This window comes from Callospermophilus lateralis, chromosome 5, assembly GCF_048772815.1.
Source record: "Callospermophilus lateralis isolate mCalLat2 chromosome 5, mCalLat2.hap1, whole genome shotgun sequence".
Lineage (NCBI taxonomy): Eukaryota > Metazoa > Chordata > Mammalia > Rodentia > Sciuridae > Callospermophilus > Callospermophilus lateralis.
The window spans coordinates 69,278,907-69,291,705 of NC_135309.1; the positions used below are offsets into that span (position 1 = coordinate 69,278,907).

Consider the following 12,799-nt stretch of genomic DNA (forward strand, 5'->3'; position numbering starts at 1 on the left):
TTTGAAATCAATAACTAGCTGGGCATGTTTGTGCATATCTGTAATACCAGTGGCTTGGGAAGCTAAAGCAGGAGGATCACAAGTCCAAGATCAGCCTCAGCAACTTAGCATGGCCTAAGCAACTTAGTGAGACCCTGAATCAAAATTAAAAAAAGAAAATACCCCTGAGTTCAATCCCTGGTACCAATAAGATAAAATAAATTAAATGGCTAGTCATAGGCTATCATTTGGACTCTGACTTTGCACATACACTTTGATAAGAAAAGTTTTCAACAGAAGAGAGAATTGAAGACTTTTTTTCTTTAATTGTTTTTAGTTGTAGATGGACACAATACCTCCATTTTATGTATATTTTATGTGGTGCTGAGAATCAAACCCAGTGTTTCACAAGTGCTAGGTGAGCACTCTATCACTGAGCCCAAAACCCAGCCTGAGGATTGAAGAGGATTTTTTGTTTGTTTTGTTTTGTTCTGTTTTTAATTTTTTTTTTACCATTGTAGATGACTTTATTTTATTTAATTTTATGTTGTGCTAAGGATGGAACTCAGTGCCTCACATGTGCTAGGCAAGCGCTCTGCTGCTGAGCCACAGCCACAGCCCCAGCCCCTGATTGAAGAGTTTTAAAGGACAATACTGGTTCCTGGCATAATTGAAATAGTTCACTTAGGTATTGTTGGAAAAAATTCAACTAAATAAGAAATTACAAGATTGTTAATGATCTTAAAGTTTTCCAAAACCATCTTAGTAGATGACTTTTATGACTTCCTCAATCAGTAAGCATCTTAAAGTCAACAAATGCATTAAGGATTTCAGCATTTTGTCCTCTGTAAGCATTAATATTAAATCTACTTTAAGTTCCTGACACTCCCAAGTTCAGAGTAGGAGCTCCCTCTCTATTCTCATATATTCAATCTAGTATGTGGGAAAGAGAGCTCTCTCTTCGAAATTTCCCATTTATTAATCTGACTGCTCCCCATATCACATGCCCTGTGATATCACTGACCTTATATAAATATCCTCATGCAATTTTGAGTACAATAAATATTTCTAGAAGTGTCTAAGCCTACCTGTAAGATGTCTAGGATCTTAATATACACAAAAGCAAAGGGCAGAGTAAGGTCACAGTGCCTGGCCTTCACCATGTGGTCAGAAAGTGGTGAACAGAACTCTCAACAAATAACTAAGGCTAGACTTAAATCTGCCTATTGCAAAAGGTCATTCTGATGAAAGGATGTCAAGATGTTTCAGAAAACAAAATTATACTTCACTGCATTTTTTTTTTTAACATGTGAAGGGTACAGATGAAGGAAAGTTTGAAGTGCCTGCAGTTTCCAATCAATGAAGTCTGGGCAGATTGTTAATCACTTCTCTGGCAGATTGTGGATAAATACTAGAAAATTATTAGCATGAAGAGTTTATGAATCAGAATCCTGATTCTTTGCATACAGATTTGACATCTTCTACCCATCTCAAGTGGACAGTCCTATAAAAAGGTACTTTATATAAGACAGATCCTCACTAAATATGAATCAATATAGACTTTTCAAACAAAGATAGTAAATATTTTATAATTTTGAGCATACAAAGCAGGCCGAAAACTGTTGAAGGTACCATACATTTTACTATCAACCATTACCTCTTTGTGCCACAGGAATATCTATGCAGAAAAGCCAAGCAAAAAAATTGCTCAGTTTCGGAGGCATGCTTTTACTGGACAAATAGGAATTAGTATCTTCCCTTTTTATTACTGCAGCTTGACAAAATTGAACCACACAGGTATCCCTCTGTTTAAGGGGGAAAAACAGATATTTCACCTAATTGACTAGAAAGCAATTTCATAAACTGAATCCTATTTTCACTTGCATTACCGTGTAAATTTGCAGGCACAGACTCCCAGGAAAATGTCTTCAACCGATGTAACCAAATGCTTAAGCTGTAAGAAAATTAGCAGTGATGCCTGACCAGTGCTCCATATGCTCTGCATTATAGGTCAGCTCTTCTGTCTGGGGTATTTTCAGAATGCTGCAACACTTCTCCAAGTCAAGAATATTCTCTTGGTTTTAATTCCACGCCTCTGCCACACTCTAACATCCATATGCCCCATTTCTATTGTCCTAATCACTAGAATTTTTCTGCACTTTCATGTCCCCATAAGAAAAAAAAAATTGTTTCAGTCATCTTTCTGTGTCTGTGACCAAAAGACCCAACAAGAATAATTTTAGAGGAGGAAAAGTTTATGTGAGGCTCACAGTTTCAGAGTTCTCAGTCCATAGAGGGACGACTCCATTCCTCAGGGCTTCAGGTGAAGCAGAACATCATGGCAGAAGTATGTGGTAAAGAAAGCAGGTGAGAAGCAGAGAGAGAGCCTATTCCACTCACAGAGATAAAATATAAACCCCCAAATCATGTCCCAAACAACCCACATCCTCCAGCCACACCCTACCCTACCAGTTACCACCTAGTAAATCCCTATCAGTGAATTAATGCACTGATTAGGTTAAGGCTTTCATAACCCAATCATTTCACCTCTAAACTCTCTTACCTGTTCTATTGGGGGATATACCTCATATCTAAATCATAACACTGTTAGCAGAGTTCAGATCTCCTTTTCTCTATTTACTTGCCTCATGGTGTTGATCTGGTCAGTTCACATGTTGTCTAAAACTCAGTATACAACAGCCGGAGAGCCTCTTCAGTTTGCCACCAAATTATATACAATGGGTTTCCTTCTAATTTTATCAATGTAACTAGTTCATAATCACATTATATCAGATTTACTTAGAATAAAAGGTTGCTATAAAATGGGCTGGAGAAATTACCCCAACTTTTTGCTTTGAAATGAGGCTGATGAATAAAAGTATGAATTTCTTCACATGGGGTAGCTCTTGAATGGGTCACATGATATTGCCCCCCATTAACAATCTCATTTCCTTTCAATGCCACAATGGACTGCCATGAGCAGTGCAGAGCAAAATGTCTTGTTTTCACTTCTGGAGCAATTTAAGTGGTCCTATTGTCAGTGGCAGACTCAATAACCATTTTCTGTCACCATAAAAAATACCCTCTAGGCTGAGATTCATAAAAGGTGATTCTAGTTTGGCAGTGACTGAACATGTAATTTAAATTGCATTTTTAAATTGCAATTCCACCATATCTTATTCTAGGTTATGAAAAGTCACAGGTTGAAATCTAGTGGGGGAGAAGGCCATTGTTAATGAATTCCATTTTAGAATGGTTAAGAGAAAATACAGAGTTACTTGACTATAAAGCCTTTATTGTCCATTCATTTTTAATTACTAATATATATTTTTAAATTGACACAGTAATTTTATGAATTTATTGAGGAATGGTGTGACATTTAATTTGAACTTTTTACTTCAAATTGATGGGTTTACTTTTATGTTTATTCCTATACAATTAGAAATAAATAGCCAGAACTGGGCATGGTAGTGCACTCCTATAATACCAGCAACTTGGGAGGCTGAGGCAGAAGACTGCAAGTTTGAGACTAGCTCAGCAATTTTACAAAGCCCTAAGTAACTTAGCAAGACCCTGTCTCGAGATGAAAATAAAAAGGGCTGGGGATGTGGCTCAGTTGTAAAGCAGCAGTGGATTCAATCCTCAATACCAAAATAAACAAATAAGTAGCCAGAATTTCCTTTTATCAGATAAATTTTAAGTAATTTTTGTTTGTCTTAACATGCATAGATTAAAAGACTATAGACAAAGTAGCCAAGAGGACTATCAGAAAGAATCAGATAAGTTACTTCCAGGAAGTGCCTGAGACTGATCTATGCTGGTGTTCCAGGATGGGTGTACTTAATGACATTCCTGAAGCACTGGGTGCTAGACACTATTTTAAGTACTTCCTATCTACTTATTGAATCTCACAATGTTATAGGTCAAGTACTTATTCTTATCTTCATTTTGCACCTAAAGAAAGAAGGGAATTTGTTAATGATCATCTAGCTAGTAGGCAAAGCAGGGAGTTGACCTCCAACATTCTTTTATTGGGGGCAAATAGCAAACTTTAATCTGGGCTCAGAAATCCAAGCTCTTAACCATCATATCATGCTACCTCTAAGTTTAAGAAATGGTCATTAACATTTATGGCAAGAGAAGAAGGGAGAAAATGGAACACTTCAGCAGCAAGAAAATTAAGAAGCAATTCTCATAGCACACTCTATATTATACTAGAGTTCTTTTCCTTTGGGGGCTATTTTATCAATTTTGAAGTACTCTTCCAAATCCTCAGTCCCTCATGGGCTTTTCCTTAAACACTGGCCCCACCCAGTTCAATTTGATCCTGCTTGGATGAAGCATCTAAAAGGAGACCACAGGAGATTTTTGCTGCTGGCAAATATATTTCTCAGTTCCCTAGAGCTGGAATCTTTGTACAGGTGCTGAGAGTGGAACACATGCAGTGAGAATTCCAGTTGTTTGTAAAATGCTTAGCACTCAGAGGAAACTTAGGAAATACCATTATTGTTATTATTAAAGGCATACTATCATTGTTTTCTAGTTCTGCTGAGATTTTTATCTTGATACATTTGAGATAGTACCATTTATTATCATAACAGAATATTTCGGTAGGCCTTCTCCTTCTTCTTATTCAAGAAATATTTAAAGCATACCTACATTTGCACTAAATAAGTACCAAGTACTATGATGACTTGATGGACATAGTTTCTACCTTCACAGAGCTTACATTTGGAAAGACAGGTAAATAAGCATATCAATTATTATTTATACAATGGTAGAGGAAAGTAGGGACCTATGAGATAAAGAAAAAAAGTTCCCTACCCAGATATGGTAGGCTTAGAAGGCTTCTTAGAAAATGCTCTAGTCAGGACCTTAACTATTTAGTTAAATCAAAGCAGAGGGAATACTATGTACAAAACTGAAGAAGCACATGTGTACCAGGAACTGAAAGAGATCTATTACAGCTGAGTTTAAAATGCAAGGGGCAGGATGGCAACAGTAGAGACAGGAGATGGAAGCAGAGGTCACCTTATAAAGGGCAGCGGTTCATGTGAAGGAGCTTGTGTTTAGGTAGAAAAACAGTAGTTGTGAGGCAATGAAGAACTTTCAACCAAGGAGCGACAGGGTCAGACTCACAGTTGAGAAATCTTACCATGTTTGAAACAGGGAGAATAGATCCAAAGAAGACAACACTGGAAGGGGTGGAGAAGACAATTTAAGTTTCTTTGAAGTAGTCTAAAAAAGCACCATTGTTGGCCTGGGCCAGAGCAGCAGCAGTAAGGTTAGAAAGAAGTGAATAAACCTAAGGGAATTGAAGGAGGAGAAACCAGGGGACTGGTCATAGATAAGAGAAAGTTACTGAGGAAAAGGAAGACTAAGGAACATCATCTAGGTTTCATTCTTCCTTTGGCAGCTGGTGACTGATGATGCCATTTATTGAGATAAGAAACACAGAGAGAGAAGAGATTTGGGAAACACAGATGGTGAATTCATTGGAGCTTCAGCACAGTTGAAAGAATCCAAAGATACTCAAATGTAAAATTAGAATAGGCAGAAGGTGAACTTTCCCATCCAAAATGATTCCTGCTCACAGTCAACAGGACAAAGTGCGTATCTTGGCAGGCTCACTGTACCCCCTAATGGCAGCCCAGTCCAAAGATGAGAACAACTATGGAATACTAGATTGTTCTTGAATGACTGGAAGGGAAAGTAGGGGCTTCTTGAATCACTTGTTTTCTCCTAGGAATCAACTTACACAATGGAGAGAAAAGACCCAATTGCTATTTATTCATCTAATGAATATGTGAAAGCTAACAATAAAAAGATGTTTTTACCTTGCCTCCATAATATATAGCATTTCAGTTCACCAACATAAATTAAAAATGCACTTGCCATCACCAATGAATATTTCTTGCCAGAAATACTGAAACCAAATCAGATCAAGCTTCTAGAATCTAGTCTAGATCTAAAAAGTTTATGGGGGAAAAAATAGTATCAGTGACATCACAGAGATTTCAGAAACAGATCAGTAAAACACAAAATGTAGGATAGTTGATATGGGAAAAAAACTGGATTCTTGGAACAAATAGATTGTCAAAAAGAAAAACAAAAAACAGCACAGAAACAGAGGCAGAAAGGGATGTACGTATTTTGCCATTTTGTTGCATATAAAAGTTATGCAACTTTTTTAATTATGAAAGAGAATAAAGAAATAAGCAACTAAATATAACTGATGGGCTTCACTTGGATCTTGTTTGAAACAAACCAACTTTAAGAGACATCAGGAAACTTTGAACACTGACTAGATATCCGATGGTAGCTAAGAATTATTAATTTTATATGTAATAATGGTATTGTGTTGTTTTAAATTTTTTACATTTTAGAAATATGTACTTTAGTATTTGTGGATAAATTCAATGATTGATATCTGGCATTTGCTTCAAAAATAATTTGGTGTATACTGGAGGGAAAGCATGTAGAAATATAGATGAAGCAAGATCATCCTATACTGATAATTGTGATTATGGAGATAGATATTAATTAATACATGGAAGTTCATTTTATTATTATCTCTACTTTATTTACATTTAAAATTTTTATGTAATAAAAAATCTAAACTGACTTCCTAAGAAATTCAGGACTTCAGGAAAGCCATAGTAAAGACAGAAGAAGAAAAAGAGCAACAGTGAGTCATGATGCAAAAGCTGAGCATTGGTCTATCAATTTCAGCACAGGTTCTTCCTGAGCGTTGGCCTGGTTACTCTCATAAGCAGTCGTTTCTCTCCATGTTCTGTGTTTGGAGGTGTTCGGAGGTATTTTGTGTCTGGAGCTTTGTGGCAGTCTCAGCTGCTCCATTTCTGATTTCTTTGATAAGATCTAAACCTCATTAGACTGTCAGGAATATGCAGTCCTCTCTTTCCAATCATAAATGCTTTTTTTTTTTTTAAACATATCAGGACACTCAACAGCAGACTCTGAGACCTTCTCCCTTTTCTGATTAGATACTGACAGTCTCTTGCTGCCAAATTCATTCAGTGATGCCACAGGCCCAGGAAGAAACTGTTTTAATCGCTTCTCACAAGGGATTGAGCTTGGGTAATGGATCTTATTTGGTGTAAAAGTGAAAACAGCATAATAAAATATTTTACTAACATGCTTTGTCACTATCATATTAAGATTCTCAGGGCACAGCATCTTAAAGAAATAAGAAAAATTACAACATTACTCCTGCATGGTTACCATCCAATTCCTGCCTGAGCAGCAGGTCTAGACAGACTTCAGGATGTAACTGTGTACTCAAATTGTGCGCTTTCTTAAATTATAAATTAAGAAGCCTCAATTCTTAAGAACACTTCTTTATAGCTAAAAGGCTGCCTGATACTCAACTATTAAAAGTGCTCTTAGGCACTTTTATCTCTAGGGAAAGTTACCCTGAGCCTTGAAAGCATTCTAAGTGTAATGACAGAGCAGAAGTCATCCTGACAAGTTGTGATTATAGCATGGGCAGAAAGAACTTGGTAGCAGGAGCGACTTGAGCAGGAGGTAAAAAGAGCACTTAAGTTGAGAGGACATAAAAAAGCTACAGAAAGCAGAGATGGAGATGGAGGTGTTGGTAGAGACCCAGGCTCACATTCCTCACAGTTCTGGCCATCTTCTCCCTGCTGTTCCATTTTGAATGTACCAACATTGTATCTCTATGGCAATAACAATTGAAGACACGGTATCTTTCAAGTAATCAGGAGAAAAAGAGGTAGAATTATTTCAAGATAGATGTACTCCCACCTGCTTTGCTTTGAAAGTATACCCTTTAATTGAAAGTTTTATGGTCAATATCAAGTAAATTATTCACAGTGGATATAACCATATATTTTTCCCCAATACAAAAACACAGCTGAATTCTAAGTGGGAAATAATTTCCTGATTTACTTTTTGCCAACACCCTATTTTAATCAACAGGCCTGAAGATATATACTGTGTATGTAATTTAGAGACTTTTGTGGAAACAACCCTTTAAATTTAAGGAAAAAAAAGTGAAGAAAAGTTAAAAGAAACCTACAAGCATTCATTTGTGGAAAAGATGATAAATAGGATTCTGTTTCTATAACTCACAGAATTTAGAGTGTGTATTTTTGTAGTAAAGTGTCCTATGAATTAAGTTCCTTACTTGTGGTCATTTATCAAGGTTGTATTAGAAGCAAATGCCTTTGAATCAAAGTACTTTCAGGTATTCATCTGAAGTAGTTCACTCATGAGCAGGCTTAAAGAAATGTGCATCATTCTCTTGAACCGAGAACAATCTTTCTATTCCTTTAGGAATTGGAAGATGGCACTGGAAAGACGGGGTTCATTTGTTTCCATGCATCTGTGATTTTGTTCCTAAGTGATGTGATGGTTTGGGGGCATCTATCTCAAAATCAAGATTTCTCTTTCTAAATTACTTAACTCCCTTTTTATTTAGAGGTGAATCAAGAAGAATTGTCTAATGTTTATGATATCACCTTCTATGTGATATGTGAAGAAAAAGGAGATATTATTTAACCAATTGTGTGGGAAAGGATAAAAGGTGTCTTAATATTATTAAAACATAATAAAATATAATATTATTAAAATATAATAAAAACAAAGGGCATATTTTGAAGCAATGCTAAGACAGGTGCTTGTCTATGTTCTTGTAGCACTCATGTACTCTTTTGGTTGCAGAAAGGTGAATCATAGTCCAGAGTATATCACATATATATCACATAGTATATCACATATTTGGTGTGTGAGTGATGTAAACAAACATACAAGTACCAGTTGTTTTTTCATTTTCTTAGGTCTACATTAACAAAATACTGAAATTTACCCAATGCTAACCACCAGTTCTAACTGCCCATGAAAATTTCAATGAGGTAAGACTCTAATAACTGATAGGCAGATTTTTCTCTCCCAAATTCCTCATGGAAGATTTGGATGGAAAATAGGTAAATGGAGAAAGAAGAGGTCTTCCCCCATGGCAGTCAAACACCATATGCAAAGCACAAAGATCTTGTTTCTTTCTTTCTTTCTTTTTTTTTTTTAACTAAGATGTGGACCCAGGCAAAGTGATTTTGCATTATTACTGGGATATTGGAAGGGTCTGATTGCTTGGAATTAATTTTCTGGATCTAAGAAGTGTGTGTGTGTGTGTGTGTGTGTGTGTGTGTGTGTGTGTGTGTGTTCCTCCCCTTCCCCATTCAACTCAGGAGGAAGTTGAGTTCCTCTGTGAAAAGGATCTTTGCATGCAGTCAACTCCCTGCTTTAGAGCACCTCCCAAGGTTTCAGCCCATTAACCGGTATACAACAGCTTGATGAATTAATGCTTATATAGGCACAGTTGGCAGCTTCTAATTAAATAATTATGGCTAAGCAGCTGCACGGAAGCTGTTATGCACCCTAGAAAGCCAGCTGTCAGTTTATTGGTCCTAAGACAGAGGAAGAGTTAACATTTAACTCTCGGTGTTGGGTACAAAGGAGAAGTGTATGATTGGTAAGATATATACTGTTGGTATGTGCATTTTTACTAGCCTATGCATGGAAAGATGAAGAGTAAACTATTACCTCCATAACCTCTCAGCAATCCAACAAAAAAGGAAGGAATTATATGATCAGGAGAACAGAGTGTTTCCAGAGTAATCTAAAGAGAACATAATGTTAAGCGGATGAGCTCTTGATGAACACAGAAATGCCACTGAACTAATAGGCAAATACATTTATGATTGAGTGTCCCATTTATGTAGGCAAGTGATTAAAAAACTTACGGTGGTCCTTTTGGAGGGTATGAGTGATATGTTTTCATTTATTTGATAGAAGCTTCTTGAAAGAATAAGTTTTCATATATTAGAAATTGGAGAACATGGTGGGTATCGCAAAACTGTATTTGAACTCTCTAAGATGCATTTTCCCCAAAAGTTTGGAAAAGATATTTGTTCTACAGAATCACAGATAATGCCAGTTCCTTTACAGAAGGCTAAAAAGCCAGGGTCTTATCTCTATGCTAGTGGGAAATATGCCAGAAGGAAGAAAGCAGTATCTGGTAGCTACACTCTGGCATACAGGAAGATATAGATTATAGATAAAGGCCATAGATAGGGTTATTGGACCAAATAATGTTTGTTATTACACATCAGTGTCTCCCGAACTGATTTAATTTTTCCATACAGGCTGTTTTGTCTATGCAATTCACATGTCTTCACTTCTAAAATAACCAAATGTGTGATAACCCTGTCATCTCTATCAGGATGGCCAATATGATCTCCAAATGAATAAAAACAACTGAAGGCAAAAACAGTTCAAGAAATTCAGTTTCACTTTTATGTTCAAAGAAATTTAGACATTTATTTTCAAATGATAATATAGACAATTAAATATTAATACTGGAAACATATTCTTTATGGAATTCACTTCACCTAATTCCTAGGCCTACTGAAAATCAGCAGTTAAACCAAGCAGAAAACAGTATAGGCTGATTTACTATCCTTTCTATAGAGATCAATGGCTTGCAGTTTATAGTTTTGAATAATGCCATTTCAAAAACACAAGGCAATCTGCACCATAAGTCTTCATTTAAGCAAAAAAGTGAACTCTAAGAATCCCTACTTAAAAGTCATCAGTATATTCATTTCCTTTTTTTCCCACTCTGGTCTCTTTTTATGTCAGTAACTCTATCACCTCAGCTGTCTGAAGGTGTTTGCCTGTGATTGACAATCCTCAAGGATGTAGTTCCTTTCAGATGGATCTTAAATGAAGTTCAGCTTAATTAAGTCTGCAGTGCAACTCAAGTCTCAGTACAAAATACGAACGAATCAAACAGCAGATTTGTAAACCCCATAAAAAGCCAATTTCAGACTTGGGGGGGAGGAAGGGGGATTTTCAGCAGTCTGTACTGCCATCTAGCTAAGACCACATCACTCAGTGCAACATGCATTTGTGTTCTCAGAGTCCCTGATGAAAGAAAGTCTTTACCAATCGACTTAATGGACCCCAAAGTTCAGTTCAAAGAGGAGACAGCAGTACTTTCTCCACTCTGACACTACCAAACCCCCGTGGACCAACAGCCAAGTTGTAATCACCAATCTTACCTTCATAATTTGATATCTGGCAAAAAAGACAAAAATGCTTGTTTTCATCCACATATTACCTACACCAATATCTGTACCTTGTGATTTCTGAGGCCTTTGACTATTTTGTGAGCTTAGAAGTTGCTGTAAGTAAACCATGAGAGCTTAATTGTAATCTCTAGTACTCTAGCTATAATTCAAGAGGTATAGCAATCCCAAATGGCAGTCCTTAGATACTGACAGAACATGTAGCCCAAATGTATCTATGAAAAGAACTGATATACACACACACACAAATGAATAGAAGCCTTTGTACTTACGGTAGAAGACGTATTCAGTGTAGCTTGACCAGATCTTGTCATCTGTATATTGGTTGACAAAAGATGCTGTCACCGATGAGTTACAGGCCACCATGTGGAATCCACACTCTGACAACATATCAAAAGCCCTTTCCAGATGCTTAAATTTGAGATAAAATCTGGAGGTGTATCTTTCTGGGGCTCGGTCAGGGTCTCTGCTTTCATTCAAAGTTTCTCCAAAGACTTCCTTTGCCAAGGAAATCCTTCCACACACCAAAATCCGGGGAACTCTCCGAAACTTGGCATCTGCCTGCCCCTCTCTGCCCAAGGTGCAAGATCCCCTGTAACCCACAGTAATGAAGCCCCACTTGCGGTCAGCAGGGAGCATGGAGGAAGGGGGGCAGATTCTTGTGTCACTTCCCTGGGAGGCATCTTCAAAGTCACTGTGGCAGAATTCATCCGGGCTTTGCTTGATTTCGTCTGGGGTCAGGAGTTTGACCAAGTCTGGAAGCTGGAAGTACTCAGCCTCCCTTTTCAGTCTTCCCCGTTCTGGAAAGTGATCAGGCAGGACCACCTGCCTGTCCCTGAGATAGTCCAGAATATAACGGAACAAGAATCCATCTCTGTCAATGAAAAACCTTCCCTTGGAGTCCTTGGCTAGATCGTTAGCTGTGTCTCTCTTTGGGGAAAACATTTTCCACAGGAGAGAATGAGGGATGCTTATTAATGTGGAATGGCGAGTGAAATAAACTTGACCCCCGACATTCAGTTCTATGACTTCAGGGAAGGAGTTGGGAACTGCAGCCCTTTGTTCTCGAGGATAATAACGACTACAGTTTCCACTCAGAGCCATTGTCCCTTTCTTCTTCTGCAATTTTAACTTAAAGATGCAGTCCAATGGAGTCACAGCCTTATCCTTTGCAATCACTTGTAAGGAAGGGGAAAGGATGCTAATTTGTTAAAAATGATCTCCTCTTACTCCAGGTTTTTCCCCCCCAGTAAAGCAAAATTTAGAAGAGTCCACAGGTGAAGTGATGTTGAAAAAGTATTTTGAACCCTGGCTGATGTTGAGCTATCACTTCATGGAATACGATCAACTCATCTACATCAGATCTTCCATCAAGCTTAGTAGCCAAGGCAGGCCAAGTTCCCAGGTACTCAGAGATCCAGGTACTCAGAGATCTGAAGGAAAAGAGACAAAATTATGTCCTCAAACCCAGAATGAGTCAGAAAAAGAGAGACCTCTGGAGAGAGGAAAGAGAGGGGGAGGGAGGGGGAAAGAGATGGAGGGAGAGAGATTATTTTACATAAGCAGCCCTGGTACTACTGATTTCAGCCATTTCTCAACTAAATTGTAGCTTCTCTTATGGTATTTTGTGTCTATATGTTTACCCATAAGCTTCTGTCTCAAGCAATTAGTAATAAAAACAACCCCATTTG

The 12,799-nt window shown here is 37.5% G+C and overlaps 1 protein-coding gene across 1 annotated transcript in view; it reads right to left on the reverse strand.

Annotated features, from left to right (window-relative positions):
* Kctd16 (potassium channel tetramerization domain containing 16) overlaps positions 1-12,212 on the reverse strand; it is a 251,836-nt gene extending 239,624 nt beyond the window's left edge. Inside the window, exon 1 of the mRNA XM_076855951.2 lies at positions 11,381-12,212. Within this exon, the coding sequence (XP_076712066.2) occupies positions 11,381-12,212 (832 nt within the window). The remainder of the gene's footprint in view (positions 1-11,380) is intronic.
* Positions 12,213-12,799: the final 587 nt, after the last annotated feature.